At 54.5% G+C, this 13,528-nt stretch overlaps 2 protein-coding genes across 3 annotated transcripts; one reads left to right on the top strand and one right to left on the bottom strand.

Annotated features, from left to right (window-relative positions):
• Positions 1 to 26: 26 nt before the first annotated feature.
• Positions 27 to 13,446, bottom strand: LOC6524083 (serine/threonine-protein kinase Smg1). 2 transcript variants are annotated; one of them, XM_002099911.3, is made up of 9 exons: positions 12,950 to 13,446; positions 12,529 to 12,892; positions 10,180 to 12,460; positions 6,615 to 10,115; positions 3,936 to 4,252; positions 2,539 to 3,880; positions 1,511 to 2,479; positions 1,097 to 1,445; positions 27 to 1,032 (listed from the first exon to the last, which is right to left on the bottom strand). In XM_002099911.3, exons 1-9 carry the CDS (start codon positions 13,326 to 13,328, stop codon positions 833 to 835), a joined length of 9,702 nt encoding a protein of 3,233 aa, XP_002099947.3. In that variant the 5' UTR covers positions 13,329 to 13,446; the 3' UTR covers positions 27 to 832. The 2 variants fall into 2 exon arrangements, with proteins under 2 accessions (XP_002099947.3, XP_039230541.1); XM_039374607.1 differs by having other exon boundaries at positions 1,511 to 2,476.
• On the top strand, positions 4,263 to 6,512 carry LOC6524084 (beta-1 adrenergic receptor). The gene is made up of 2 exons (XM_002099912.3): positions 4,263 to 5,713; positions 5,784 to 6,512. Exons 1-2 carry the CDS (start codon positions 5,235 to 5,237, stop codon positions 6,430 to 6,432), a joined length of 1,128 nt encoding a protein of 375 aa, XP_002099948.1. The 5' UTR covers positions 4,263 to 5,234; the 3' UTR covers positions 6,433 to 6,512.
• Positions 13,447 to 13,528: the final 82 nt, after the last annotated feature.

The following is a 13,528-nucleotide window of genomic DNA, read 5'->3' as shown; positions in this document are numbered from 1 at the left end:
GAAGTCGAAGGAAACGAACAGTCACATTTATATTCAGCATTGCGTTTATTGAAATAACTAAAACAAGAACGGGAGGCGTGTATATCGACATCGCGTCGAAATCAATTCCGCCACATTGTCTATAAACGGGCATAGCGGTTATATAGAGTTGTATATATAGTTCTAATGTGGCTACGGATAATTTGGTAACGAAATTCAATCGGCTTACACCTAACAATTTTGCATTTAGGTGGGGGGAAACTAAAAGTGGCTTAACACATAATTAAAACACATCCGGTACGGCGTAAATTAATATATAGTATATAATCGAATCGTATAGGAAAAGTCGCACAACAGCATTAAAAAAAAATAATAATAAAAAGGGAGAACCGGAAAACGTATTTTGCGAATCTGAAACCTGAAATATATCGTATCCGATAACGTCATTGACCCCAGATCTTCTACATCGGGAGCTGTGTGAGCTGCTGCAGCTGCTGCTGGCCAGCTACTCGTTATGTCCACTCGGAATGCGGGTTGCGCTCCGAGAGAGCACGGAACATGCGCCACGATCCGCCGGCTTCCGGACCACAGCACTCCGCGTCTGTCTGTCGATTCGTTTCGTTTCCTATCGTTTATGCAACTACACATGGTTGAATGGGGGCGGCGGCCAAATTGGTTCCGCCACGGCCTTTGGGTAGTCAGATGCCGTCAGGCTGCGACTGCTTACAGTCCGGAGGAGGTCCTGATATCCGATCCAAAAGGTGGCCCCAATGTTGAATGTAGTCTCCCCGCTCCGAGTTGTGATGCGTGGTGATGTCAAAAGCCCAAAATTGCGGCCGAACAGTGTGAAGAATTATACCCACGGCGTCCAGCCCTCGTAGAGCACGGCTAGGTTGTCTGGATTGGTGGCCTCGCGAATGGCATAGTCCACCTGCTCGGCGACGGTGCTGCGCTGGTTGCTATCTGGATCCCGGCCCTCCAGCTTCATCCTAATCTTCTTCCACACGGACACGCCGTACGCATTTCGCTTCTGCTCATGCACATTACTAGAACCTAAAGTGAATTAAGTAAAATTTAGTAACGCATTCGCTTGAGATTTGTTGGTGGTCTGCCTCACCTTTGGCATGCGTGAACGTTTCGTACGAGTCCGTTTCGGCTGCGTGCTGCAGGAAGTCGTCAATGCTCTTGAAGAACTCGTTCACCTCCTGGCTGGACAACGCCAAGATCATCTGCAGCTGGTGACGCCAGCTCTGCAGCACTGCAGGCTGCAGAACGCGACGCTCGGCGCAGAGATCCTTTCGCAGGTCCTGCAACCGCATGAAGAGGGACTGCACCAGCCGCTGGCAGTCGCGCAGGTGGCCGCAAAGTAGCTGCACATCCGTGGGCACCAGTTTCCCTTGTCCCTGCGCCTGGGCCTCGGAGCACAGGCTCCGCACATGGTAGCGTGGCATGTTGTCCTGCAGCCGCTGTTATTTGGAGATAAATAAGCACATTATAAAAAGTTACAGTTGCATTGTGATTAGACGCGTACCAGAGTCTCCTTGAGCAAGGTGCAAATGAAACGATGCTTGCTCTGCTGCTCGCCCTCTAGGGCCGCAATCTCGCGGTGCACCTTGCAAGTCTGCTCCTCCAGCAATCCCTGTACATTCTCAATCCAATACGAATCAATGACACCTTCGGGGTCCAACAGTTCAACCACCGACTGCTCCACGGCGCTGATCCTTGAACTGCTCGCCTGCCATTGTCCATGCGCAGCCAGCCATTGTTCCAAGTGGTCAACAAGTGTTTGCCCCTCCTTGCCAAGAGCTCCCGCATGCTGCTCCAGTCGGGCTACAGCCCCGGCTCCATCCGTCAGCTGTTGCACCAGCGCCACATGAGCCATTATCCTCTGGTTGCTACACTGCTCCCTGCGCAACAAGTTGTCTATGTGGTTACGATTCCAGTTACTGCGCTGCGTCTGCAATTGGCTGAGTTGCGACTCAAGGCCAGCTTGTAGTTGCTGCAGGGCCGCCAGATTCTGGTCCAACTCCAGCCAACTTTCGCCAATGATGGCGGCCAGTTTCGGGCGGCTGACGATGTGGTGGCCACAGCGCAGCTGGCTTCCCAGTGCTTCCGAATAGGCCCAGTATTGAGCAGATGCGGCCAGGGTGTGCATCTCCAGTTGCTGATTGAGTAGCGCAATTTCCGCTTGCTGCTGCTGCAAAGCGCTGTCCGATTGCAGGGAAATGAAGAGACCCTCGCACAGGTGGTCCGCTTGCGCTGGATCCCCGCAGTTCGCAGTGGGCAGACATTGCGGACCGACGGCGGTGTAAAAGTTGCGCGTGAGGATCGGCAGCAGGCCTGCAAGACTTTCCACTTGAAGGCGATGGATGAGGCCCACAACAGGTCGGGCCATTTCACGCACATCGCAAGTGCGACTGGACTCCAATGCCTCACTGATCAGGCCGAAGAAGCATTCGTCATTCAGTTCCGTATGGCATGACCGAAGTAGACCCAGCTCCTAATAGAAAATCTCCTCTAGTTAAGCCCTTAAAAATACCAAGCTAATTATACACTCACCATTAACTGTTGGGTCTGCACGTCGTGGACATCCTCGAGCATCATCTGCACGCTGCTAACCAACGAGTCCAAGGTGGTGGAGGCCAACTGGAATTGCTCGTAGGCGGGCTGCAGGGTAAGAAGAAACCTGCGCTCTGCTGGGAACTGATCCGGCTGCTGTTCGTTCTCCAGCGTGGCTTCCAGATACAGCTGAGCAAGACTGGGGGCACTCAAATGGCACAAGGCACTCAGCTGGCCCAGATTGGGTTGTAGCAGGAGCAAGCGATATATGATGGCTGGCAAGTCGTACTCAAAGATCTGCTTTAGATGCGACAGCGCTGAAAGTAGACTCTCCAATTGTCCCAGATGAAGATCCTCCTGCTTGGCCATCGCCAAAACTCCTTGGGACATGGAGCGCACCAGGTGGATGAAGTGCAGCTGGTGTTGCAGCAAATCCTCGTCCTGGTTGGCCAGTGCCACCTGTTCGTAAGCAGCGAATGCTCCTCCAGCTCGATCCAAGGTGCGAACTAGGCTCGCCTTGAGCAGCAGCAGGCTGCAGCCACTCTGGCCAATCATGGCCAGCAGAGCAGGAGTGGGTGCACCGAGGGATTGAGCCTGCGCCTGCTTGGCGGCATAAAGCTGAGAGACCTCATTCAATTTGCAACCTAGCCGCTCCCAAGCGTACTCCAAGGCATCCGCGACGCCCACGACATCCGCAGTGCAAATAATGGAACTAGACGGCGAATTGGTATTGCTGGTGGAGTCCACAGTGTAACCGTGCTGGATGTACGATCCAAAGCTGTCGTGGAAGCGAACGAATAGGTTTTGGCGATGACTTTGTTCAGGGAAGAAGTTCATGACTGCCGCGTACTGCTGCAGGTGCTCGGAAGTCTTCAGGGCCACCTCATCCAGGCGACTCAGTAGCTCATCCAACTGGCTGCGCATGCTGTCCAGTCCGGCCAGCTGTATGGCCTCTGCCAGTGCAGAAAATTCCCTGCCAGTCGCCACATCCGACTCCATTTGCAGCTGCACGAGCTGGGCGTGCAATTCGGCCAGATGATACGGCTGCAGACACTGACCATAAGTTCGGAGAAGGCACTGCACTCGGCCAAAGTCCGGCAGCCGTTCCGTACTGAGCGATGCCAGTGCCTCGGAGTGACCACGGCGAACGGCATGACGCAGCGATGCCGTATTGAAACTGTGACTCTCGATCGCCGTGCCCAGCGATTTGATTTCGGCGATTAGGGCGCTGCGCTGATTTAGCTCCACAAGCTCCTGCTCGGCCACCAGTTGCTTGGTCTGCGCCGTCTGAAGGTTGCCCACCTCCTGCTCCATCTCCTCCAGCTGCGACATCATCTCCGTCCTAGCAAATACAAGAGATTTATAGACAAGATATAAGATATGATGGATATACTCACTTGTGGGTGGACCAGTATTTTTGCAGCATACCCAGCTTGCTTAGGAAGTGCTGTCGCTTGGCATCCCAATCGTGTGTCTTTCCCTTACTCTTGTCCTTCTTGTGGCACTTAAGATCTCCGCCACCGGAACCACTTGCTCCTCCACCAGTCACCTGCTGATGCTTGGCGTTCAGGGATCGGCGCATGGCCTGGGCATCGTCGTTGATGGTCCAATCCACCAGGGGATCGTAGACGAAGGCCTCCAGCAGGGTCAGCAGAGTCTCGCGCTCCTTGCGCATCACCTTTAGCACATATTCGCAGCCCAAGCGGAAGGAGCCCTGCAAAAGACGATCGGTTTAATGGTTAATGACGGTGCTTTGTCTATATGTATATGCATTTATATCACTGCTGTAAATGGGACATTGGGGTCCAATAAATGTACGACGGAACCGTTTCCATCTGTCGCATGGCGCACAGATATACGATTCGAAATATTGGCAATGCTGATTTTATGGGAGCCCCAACCAGAACTCAACCAGAACTAGAAACAAGACCGAAACCATAACCATGTTCTACATATACGACCTCGACTGCCAGCGACGCTAATCGCTGTTTACAATTGTAGATTGGCCCGCAATTTGCGTGATAAGCCACAATGTCTGTCCATTTAGATATATATAAATGGACACCAGATTTACCCCATTTATCCATTTGGCCATGTTATCCTTAGATGTGGTCTGTTTTGTTCCATGGGTTCTGTAACATCGGATTTATATCACCCATCGCGACTTATAGGTTCTTCGCTTTCATTTTATCGAGAAAATGCAATGGATCCTGCTGGAAATTTTGGCAAAATCAATGATGTATCTGTTTACTACTGACCCTGGTTGTTTATCAATCTATTTTGGTCCGCGGAGCTGGACTAATCTGCTAAAACCCCCAGCGATCTGTTTGGCCATGCATTGGGCCCGGGAGTCCGGGCACTCCAAACGCTCGGGGGCAATGGATGAAGTGGTTCTATGGGTGGGTAGGTGGATGGTGGTTGGGCCAAAGTGGCGGGCTTATCAACGGATTGCGGTTCTCACGGTGGATCTGGCGCGCTATCAGTTAACAGTGGTGGTGACGATGTCGTAAAGCCACCAGCGAAACGTAAACAAACGACGCCCACGGTCCGTGCCGAAGCCCAATTGAATCTGCATCCGATCCGAACCGATCCGAACCGAGCCGAAGTCCTGGCCAAAAGTCGGACAGCTCCAGCTCCCACGGTTGCCAGATAGCCAACCACTGGCGTCGCGTGCGCTTCGTTTTCCATCGCGGCCCATGGCATTTACCAGCAGCTCATCGCCCGCTTGGGATTATCGCAGCTCCCCGGCAGCGTTGGGTGTCGACCCGTTCCTGTGGCAGCGGCAGAATGCCACGGAAACGCCAAAGGAAATAAGTCTCCAGGCGACCAACTTGGGTGCCGGGCATCTTCTGTGGCTCGCCATCAATGCCTTCTTGTTTGTCCTCATCTTGGGCGGCAATATGCTGACCATTGTGGCGGTGCGCACATGTCGCCACCTGCGATCGGTCATCTCCAATCTGTTCATCCTGTCGCTGGCCGTCTCCGACTTCTGTGTGGGATTGGCTCTGCCCTATCACCTGGCCTTCTACATGGGCTCGGATATTGGCGCCATGAGAGCACCCTGCCTGCTACGCTTCTTTCTGCTCATCTGCGCCTGCTGCGTGTCCATGCTGACTCTAATCTCCATTGCGGTGGATCGGTATATAGCAGTGGTCTATGCCCTGCACTACAGAAGGTAAGGGGTCAAGGGAACGGGATCAATCCTAATTCAGTGGCTACATAAGAGAAACCCATCTAAACCGTAGATACATGACCCGTCGAGTGGCGTATGGCATCATCATATCCAACTGGTGCGTGGGTGCTTTGGTGGCCCTGCTGCCCGTTTTCTGGAATCGATGGCCGGAGGCGCAGGCGTGTGAATTCGACGAAGTTCTCTCACCCGGTTACATAGCCGGAGTGATAACGCCGGGATTTGTGATCATCTGGATATGCATGTTCCTCGTCTACTGGCGCATCATGCGCGAAGCATCCAAGCAGGCGCTGCGATTGCGACAGTCGGTGGTCTACAACACGGACGAGGCCACCACAATGCGGAGTCTGCTGCTGCATCCGGACTGGAAAAGCGTCCAGATCGTAGTATTCATCATGGGCTGCTTCACGCTCTGTTGGCTACCGTACTTCTGTGTGGCCATTGCCCAGCTATTCAGCATCTGCCGGAGCAGCTCGATGATCTACAAGACGACGTTTTCTCTGGCCATTGCCAACTCTGCTCTCAATCCCATAATTTATTCGTGGAAGAACTCCGGCTTCCGGCGAGCCTTTGCCCAAACACTGTGCTGCCGACCAACGAGGCAGTGCGATGATCCGTTGCCGGCGGATAGCAAGCACCGCATGGAGGCCACATCCTCATCCACGGGCTACCAGCAGGAGATCAAGCCGAAGGACACGCAGTGATTAACGGCACGGAAAACACACCGCTCTGACTTGGTAGAATCAAATTGAGATGATAGCAATAAAAGTGGACATTATCATTAGGAGCACCGTTTTTTAACCCACCACCAGCGGTTTGTTTAGATAGATCGATTCCAAAGTCGAAAGAAACTGCAGTAAAGTAGTAGGGTGAAGAGTGGTCTTACCTCGATTCCCGTGATGCCCAGGGCGTGCACCAGATTCTGGGTGAGACGGAAGGGCACCTTCTCGGGGATGCGCAGCGTGCGGCCCTTTTCGAAGCACACGTTGTAGTCGATGTGCACGATATCGCCGCTGCCCAGGTTGATAAGCACGTTGTCCAAATGACGATCGCCCAGGCCAATGACGTAGCCAATCATCGACATGACCGACATGCAGCGGGCATAGCGACGCACCGACTGCCGCCACTCGGCGGCGTTTCCCGCCTGGCACCACAGTTCGCGGGCGAGCAGATCTCCGGGTGTTTCCTGCGACAATTCCGCGAGCACCTGGCGCAGGGCAGAGATTGGCCACTGGCGTCGCGGGTCGCTCACCTGCAGGTTGTGCTTGGCCAACAGTGGCGAGAGTTTGCTGTAGAACAAGTCCGTGAAGCGTCGCGTGGCATTTGCCCCAGCACCGGCACCCGATTTCCCAGTGACCTGGGGCTGTCGCTGCTGCCACTTCTTGTAGAGCGCAAAGAGTGGTGTGACCCCGTCCACCCAGCTTATCAGTCCGGATTGCGGGCCCAATGGAATAACCGAATAGTGGTGGGCACGATAGCAACCGTTGCCGGGTGCATCGCTGCGGCAGGCCATGATGGCGTTCGAGATGGACAGGAACTGCATGATGCGCTCGTCCAGATGAAGATCCTCCATGCCCTTGAAGAGGAACGTGTAGCGCTGACCATTGCTGCCGTAGAAGGCGACCTTTTTCGGTTTCGTCTTGGTGGGCAAAACGCACACCGAACCCTCGACGCTCTCGATGTACACCTGCTCCTCATCCGGCGCGTGGGCGTCCAGGCCTGGCATCGAGATGCGCATGCGTCCAATGCCACAGAGCACCGGGCTCAGACTCTGCATTTTGAGAGTGCTGCCCGTGCCTCGGATCATGTTCGATTGCAAGATGTGGTACAGCTGCTTCAGCTTATCCCATGCCTCCGGATAGCGACGAGTGCGCAGTGCATCCACGGTGGCGCGAATGGGGGCATCGAAACGCTTGCGGAAACTCCGCTCATAGCTGGTCTCCGCCGGACGAGCGGTGAGCGCTGCCAGGGCCTCCAGATCGGCGAGCAATTGGGGTCGCCAGACATTAAAGCGGTTATTCTTGCCCTCGTGATCGTCCGGGCGGAATTCGGTTGCCAGCGCACTCACACGACTCACGTACGTGTTGTATATGTGGGCCAGCGAGTGGATCCAATACTCGTCCCACAGCAGGCAAACGCGGCGCAGCTCCTTCACCATCAGCTGCACATGCTGCACTGCTTCCGGCGCCTGTTTCGAGAGCTCGCCCAAAAGATAGCCATAGCAGCAGGCGTCCTCCGTGGTTGGGGGCGTTGACGCTGGCGGTGCTGCTGCGTCCTGTTGCTCCCTGTTCGCACCAACCACTGCCGGGAAGATAACCAGCTGGGGGCGACTCTCGGCCAGACGACACAGCAAGTCGCAAACGCTCTTCCTCACATACGGTTCGTGGTGATTCAGTCGGCTGAAGAGCTGTGGTATGATCACTTTCCAGGGGGCAATGGGCGTGGTGTGCAGTCCCTGCTCCAGAACTTCCTGCAGACCGCTGGCGTGCTTGACAATCAAGCGGAGGAGACGGAGCGTCGTGGTCACCAGATTGCTGTCATCCACATGGAAACGTTCCCGCTGCGATACGTTTCCTTCTCCGCCAGACTTCTCCGGACCAGAGCCCGATTTCAAACTGAGATACTGGAAGTACGAGCGCGCTGCATCCTTGTAATAATCATAGGTGTTGCTTATGGCCCGCCGCCAGATCTGCAGAATGGCATCCAGCACTTCCGTCGATTTATCCGCCAAAAAGGGCAGCCGACGCAGACAGTTCTTGGCCGCCTCGTCGTCGCGGGCACGCGCCACCTCTGGACACACCTCTACACAGTTCGCTGGCGGCTGCTCCATGCTCAGTGCTTGGAGGAGCTCACCCAACTGTTCGTTTTCAAGCGGCTGGGCAATGTCCAGCGCCTGGCTAAGAGCAGTCGCATCCGCCTGGGTAAGCACACAGCCGCTGTCGACGATTTTCTTGCCCCATCGATAGCACCAATTGCCGTAGGCGATCAGTGCTTCCTCGCAGTTGGGACGCTGCTTTAAACTAGAGTGAACCAGGCGGGCAACCAGACGTTCCGCCTGGGGAATGGCCAGTGGTTGGCTGGAGCCACAGGTCAGCGGACACTCTGGTAGCTGGTCCAGCAGTTGAACCAGTGCAGGCGACTGATTGGTGGCCAAGCCATTGCAAGTCCGGGTAGCTATCCAATCGGAGAGGTTAAGCAAGAGATCCGCTCCCGCGGCCGGTGGATTGTTGCTCTTTTGGATGTTCAGGCACAGGGAGGCGCATACATCAATCGAAGAACTTACTTCGCTGCACTGTGTCTGCGTTTGCTGCTGCTGGAAATGTAGGCACTTGACCAGCTCACTGTAGCCGCGAAGCAACTCCGGATTATCCGTTTGCACTCCCTGTTCCAGTGAAAACAGACCGGCTATCTCATCCAGCGGCTGGCCGAAGAAGTGGGTGAGCAGGGTTTCCGCTAGCTGAAGATTGCCTTCCTCTCGCGCCGCTGCAGCTCCATCCAAACAAAGCGTTTCCCAGCTGCCAGGCGCACAATGCTGACGTAGCAGTTGCGTCCACGCCAAGCAGCGCATTAAAATGGCGCTGGAAATGTGATTGGAGCGGTTTTGACATCTGTTCGAGGACAAGGGCAGCAGGGACAACTCCTGACCGCCACTGACACCTTGCACTATATGTCGTAGCAGTGTGAGCTCTTTGCAGGATCTCTGATCGAAGCTGGGGTTCAGCAGACTGTCTCGCCATTGGGTGTCAAGTAGGTTTCTCGCCTGATCTGGCAGACAACGTTCTTCTAATAGCTTGTGCAGCACAATGTCCTCGGTTCGTTGACGCACATGGACGGAGGAGAAGCTGGCACGTTCGCTTACGCCACTTGCTGACACAGACTCTTCCCAGTTGCTGGGCCAAAGACTCAACTGCTGCAAGGCTCCCCCGAACTCGTCCATCGAGGAGTACGCCTCCTCTCCCCTGGCCAAGAGCCGTTCCAGTGCACTGACCTCCACATTGCTGCGTTGCAGAAAGGGATTCAGTTCCCTGTCCTCCGGGCGCGACAGCTGCTGCTGCTTCAGCTCCACCAGCTGGGACCACTGACCCAGATCCTGCAAGCACTGCATCATCTGCGCCACAACAAACTGTCGAGTATGCGGCTCCAGTTCGGGCTGATGCTCCTCCTCGGCAATAATAGTTTTGTAGCCGGCAAGGGCGGATTCCCGCTTTCCGGCCGCCTGATCCGCCGCGTATATCAGCCACTGGTAGGATTTGCTGCTCTTGGAACGGGCCCACAGGCAGAGACCGCGCAGCGAGTCTGCTTCTTGGCAACTGACCCAAGCCCAGGCCAAGTAAACGATAGCCTGACTGTAGGTGGCATCTTGCGTCTTTTGGGTGAGCAGAATTTGCTGCAAGGAAGTGAAAAACAAACTCAGTTGACCACTTAATTGGAGTACTGTATATCTAACTCACCTGGGCATATCGGATGACCAGTTCCGGCTGCTGCACATGCATGGCGATAATGACCACACCAATACGGATACGATTAAACCACGACTGACAAGTGGGGTTGTTCAGACGGAAGAAGGCAGCCACTGGCTTTTCCGGGGGACGCAGGGCAAAGGCGCTTCCCTCGGCGGCGTTGTAGATGAGCTTCTCCAGCGCATCGAGGAAACCCAGCAGCAGACTGAGATTGCTCTGCATGCTTAGGAGCTCCTCCAACGACAGAGTGTCCAGGGCTGAGCGCTCCATCTCCTTGGCACAGCCACTCAGCAATCGGGCATGACGCATGATAATGGCCTCGAATCCGAGGAACGTTTCCTGAGGCTTTCCCAGCGTTGTGCGGAGTCGCTGATCCACGCAGTATCTGGCTGCTTCGAATTGCAGCCAGGCGGTAGCCAAACGCTGGCAGCGCCTGGTGCATTGCGACAGCTTCTCCTGCCGCTCATCCTGCGGAGCCACCTGGCAGCTACGAACGAACAGCTCCCGCAGACAGTGGACCAGTGAACTTTGCTCTGGTTTATGCAGCCGCTCAAAGAAATCTCGGAACACGGTGTCGCGTACTGCACTGCATTGGCTCATCCTCTGCTGCCAAACGCTAACTCTTCTGCTCGTCATTCCCGGCATTGATGATTCCCCACAGATGAGGGTAAGATGCAATGGCAACTGGGCGTAGATTTGGGAATAGGGTGCATGGCAATTCGTGGAAAGCACCTGTAGCTGCTGCAGGGCCGTATCGCGGTACAGAATCAGCAGCTCCGGAAGATGGGCTAGCCTTTCCGGGCCGTAGTCTAAAACAGTTTGGATGCAGGCAGCACTTTCCAGGGGTGTCCATTTGGAGGCAGTGGCCGCAATGTTTCGGCAAATTCCTCGGAAGTTCTGTTGCTCCATAAGCAGATCAGCCTTCTCGCGGCATTCGCTCAGGAGCATCTGTGTCCACTGCAGCAATATCCTTAGGTTTTGAGGCGCCAGCTGGTGAGCCTGTTCCAAAACCGAATCCAAGAAGTGAAGTATGCTCGCGAAACTGTTTGCTGTTGGCGAGGTGTTCTCTGCCGACAGTTCCTGATCACGAAGCAAGCTGGAGTTGGTGCGGAAGTTGTGATTCGCCTGGCAGTGGACCACGAGCAGACCCAAAATGGCCTGCTGAGCGGCGGGATACCTGCCCCAGAGCATCAGCTCGTGGGCCCTGCAGTTGGTGAGGAGCAGTTCCAGAATCGAGGGCTTGCAGGCGTACATGCCAATAATAGAAGATGTTTGCTTAGCCAGGGCAGCCAGAGCGGCCAGATGGAAAACGAGGAGCACACTCGCTTCGCTGGCTTTCCTTACGGACTCCTCCGTTGTCGGTGAAGTGAAGAGCAGTTGTTCCAGACAGGCGTCAATGTCGTCGACAAGATATTTATACGCCTGCTGAAGCAGCGGCACATTTCGGATGAGCAGTGTCTCCTGGCATGTGCGCAGTAGCAGCCTGTAAGAACTGCCACCTGGCGTTTGACGCCTCACCTCAGTCAAATAGGGATTGGATTGGAATATTAAATGCACCAGGCTAGGCGTCAGACGTGCCCGCAACCTTCTCACCGTGCAGAGCAGCAGATAAAGGACACTCTGCCGCTGGGGCTCCTTCAGAGAAAGCATCTGTTCAAGTTGTTCAAGCAGCAGCTGCTCCAACGTTATCGGATCAAGGCCGCTGAAGTTATTTAACAGGCAGATGCAGAGCAATTCGTTAATATTGACCAATGCTTCGGTATCCGAGTGCAACTCTAGGTGGGGCATTATTTTGATTAGATGATCGACGGCCATTTGGACGATGCATTCACAGGTGGGCATGCCCACGAATATCTGCATGCGCGCCAGACACTTTAGAAGCGTGTTGAAGGCACCGACAAAGGCACCCACACGCTCCGCGGTGGCCGTGGGTTCGTCTTCCTCCAGCGTGGTAATATCCTCGACAAACTGGTCCAACAAACCGTAACTAAAGTCGATTTGCTTGCTAAAGTACGGCGTTAACTGCTCCAATACCTGGGCACAATGGGCCTTTAGGTGCGTGGGCTGCCCGGCCTCCAGTTGCCAGCCGATTACGATGTCCACTACATCGGTAAAGTGACACTCGAAGGCCTCCCCGTAGCTGGCTGAGAACTGCACTAGAGTGTTGCTGACGGCAATGAAGTTGTCAGCGCTCTCCGCATTCTCCAGAAAGTCCTTCAGCAGCAGCATGATTTTATCGGCGTACATGTGCAGCTCGCACTTCGTGTCGCAGCTGCATTTGAATTGGGATAAGTTAATATAAAGATGAACAATACTAATAGAGGGCAGAAAATGCGTCACCTTAGTGTGGAGCGCAGGGCCAAGATCAGGTACTTCTGCATGCGCTTGCTACTCTTGTAGTTCATCACAATGAACTCTTCGTAAATGGGATACGACTTGCGGTTGATGTAGCCAATCAAGCCAAGGGTCTTGCTGCACTCCTCCAGAACCGGCGGCGGGCATTGCTTATATAGGGTGAGCATGTTCTCCAGGATCCACACGAATGAGCATGACATATAGCCCATGTTAATGGGCGTGCGAACGGCTTGATCCAGTTTGGCGCACAGCTCCAGAGCCACGGCGGGATTGGACTCGTTGATTAGCCTGCGGATGATCTTGGACAGACGCAAATCTTCGCCATTGGCCGTGGAGTTAACCGGTTCGCCTGTTGAGATTCAATCAAAAATTGGAGCGAATGTCAAGGTCGAAACTGTCGACTCACCTTTGCACTGGTAAACCTTCCTATGATTTTGAGCTCCAGCCTGCCCTTTGCTCACATCATGGTTCATGTTGCGCAGCAGCAGTGTGTTGGCGAACGCCTGCGCAACATCGTGCACCTTACCCCCGCCAGGTGACCACATGGACTCACTGCCTCCCGATCCGGCGGCACTGCCACTTCCGCTGGCTCTACCGCTCCCGCTGCCACTCCCACCGCCGCCTTCGTTGCCGCTGCCACTGTGATTGTCATTGTTGTTCAGCAGAACGCGGTCGATCTCCGCGTGGAACGCGGAGGACGCCTCCTCCTCGGTTCCAGCCCCATTGCAGTTGTCTGGGTGGAGCGCGTTCTTCATAGAGGGAATTGGCGGCGCTAGCGCAGACATCAAATGTCCGTGAAGTACGTCATTAATCACTGATTTGGTTAGATATACTTAGTTTAGTTTATACTAATTATTTCTTTCTTTTCCTTTTCTTTTTTGTTTCAACAATCGGGTCAATCGGTTATCGATAGGAACAGCTGACGCTGGCGCTCAACGGGCCATCGTATCGATGTTCCGGTGGAAACACTTTATCTAACCTGCCC

The sequence above is a fragment of the Drosophila yakuba genome, chromosome X (genome assembly GCF_016746365.2).
Source record: "Drosophila yakuba strain Tai18E2 chromosome X, Prin_Dyak_Tai18E2_2.1, whole genome shotgun sequence".
Classification (NCBI taxonomy): domain Eukaryota; kingdom Metazoa; phylum Arthropoda; class Insecta; order Diptera; family Drosophilidae; genus Drosophila; species Drosophila yakuba.
This window is presented reverse-complemented; position numbering and strand designations above follow the sequence as displayed.

Coding starts and splice junctions, on each gene's coding strand:
- LOC6524084 (XM_002099912.3), top strand. CDS start 5,235: ATGGCATTTACCAGCAGCTCATCGCCCGCTTGGGATTATCGCAGCTCC. Junction 5,714..5,783: donor TATGCCCTGCACTACAGAAG/GTAAGGGGTCAA, acceptor TCTAAACCGTAG/ATACATGACCCGTCGAGTGG.
- LOC6524083 (XM_002099911.3), bottom strand. CDS start 13,328: ATGTCTGCGCTAGCGCCGCCAATTCCCTCTATGAAGAACGCGCTCCAC. Junction 12,893..12,949: donor GAAGGTTTACCAGTGCAAAG/GTGAGTCGACAG, acceptor GAATCTCAACAG/GCGAACCGGTTAACTCCACG. Junction 4,253..6,614: donor TGGGCATCACGGGAATCGAG/GTAAGACCACTC, acceptor CGTCTTTTGCAG/GGCTCCTTCCGCTTGGGCTG.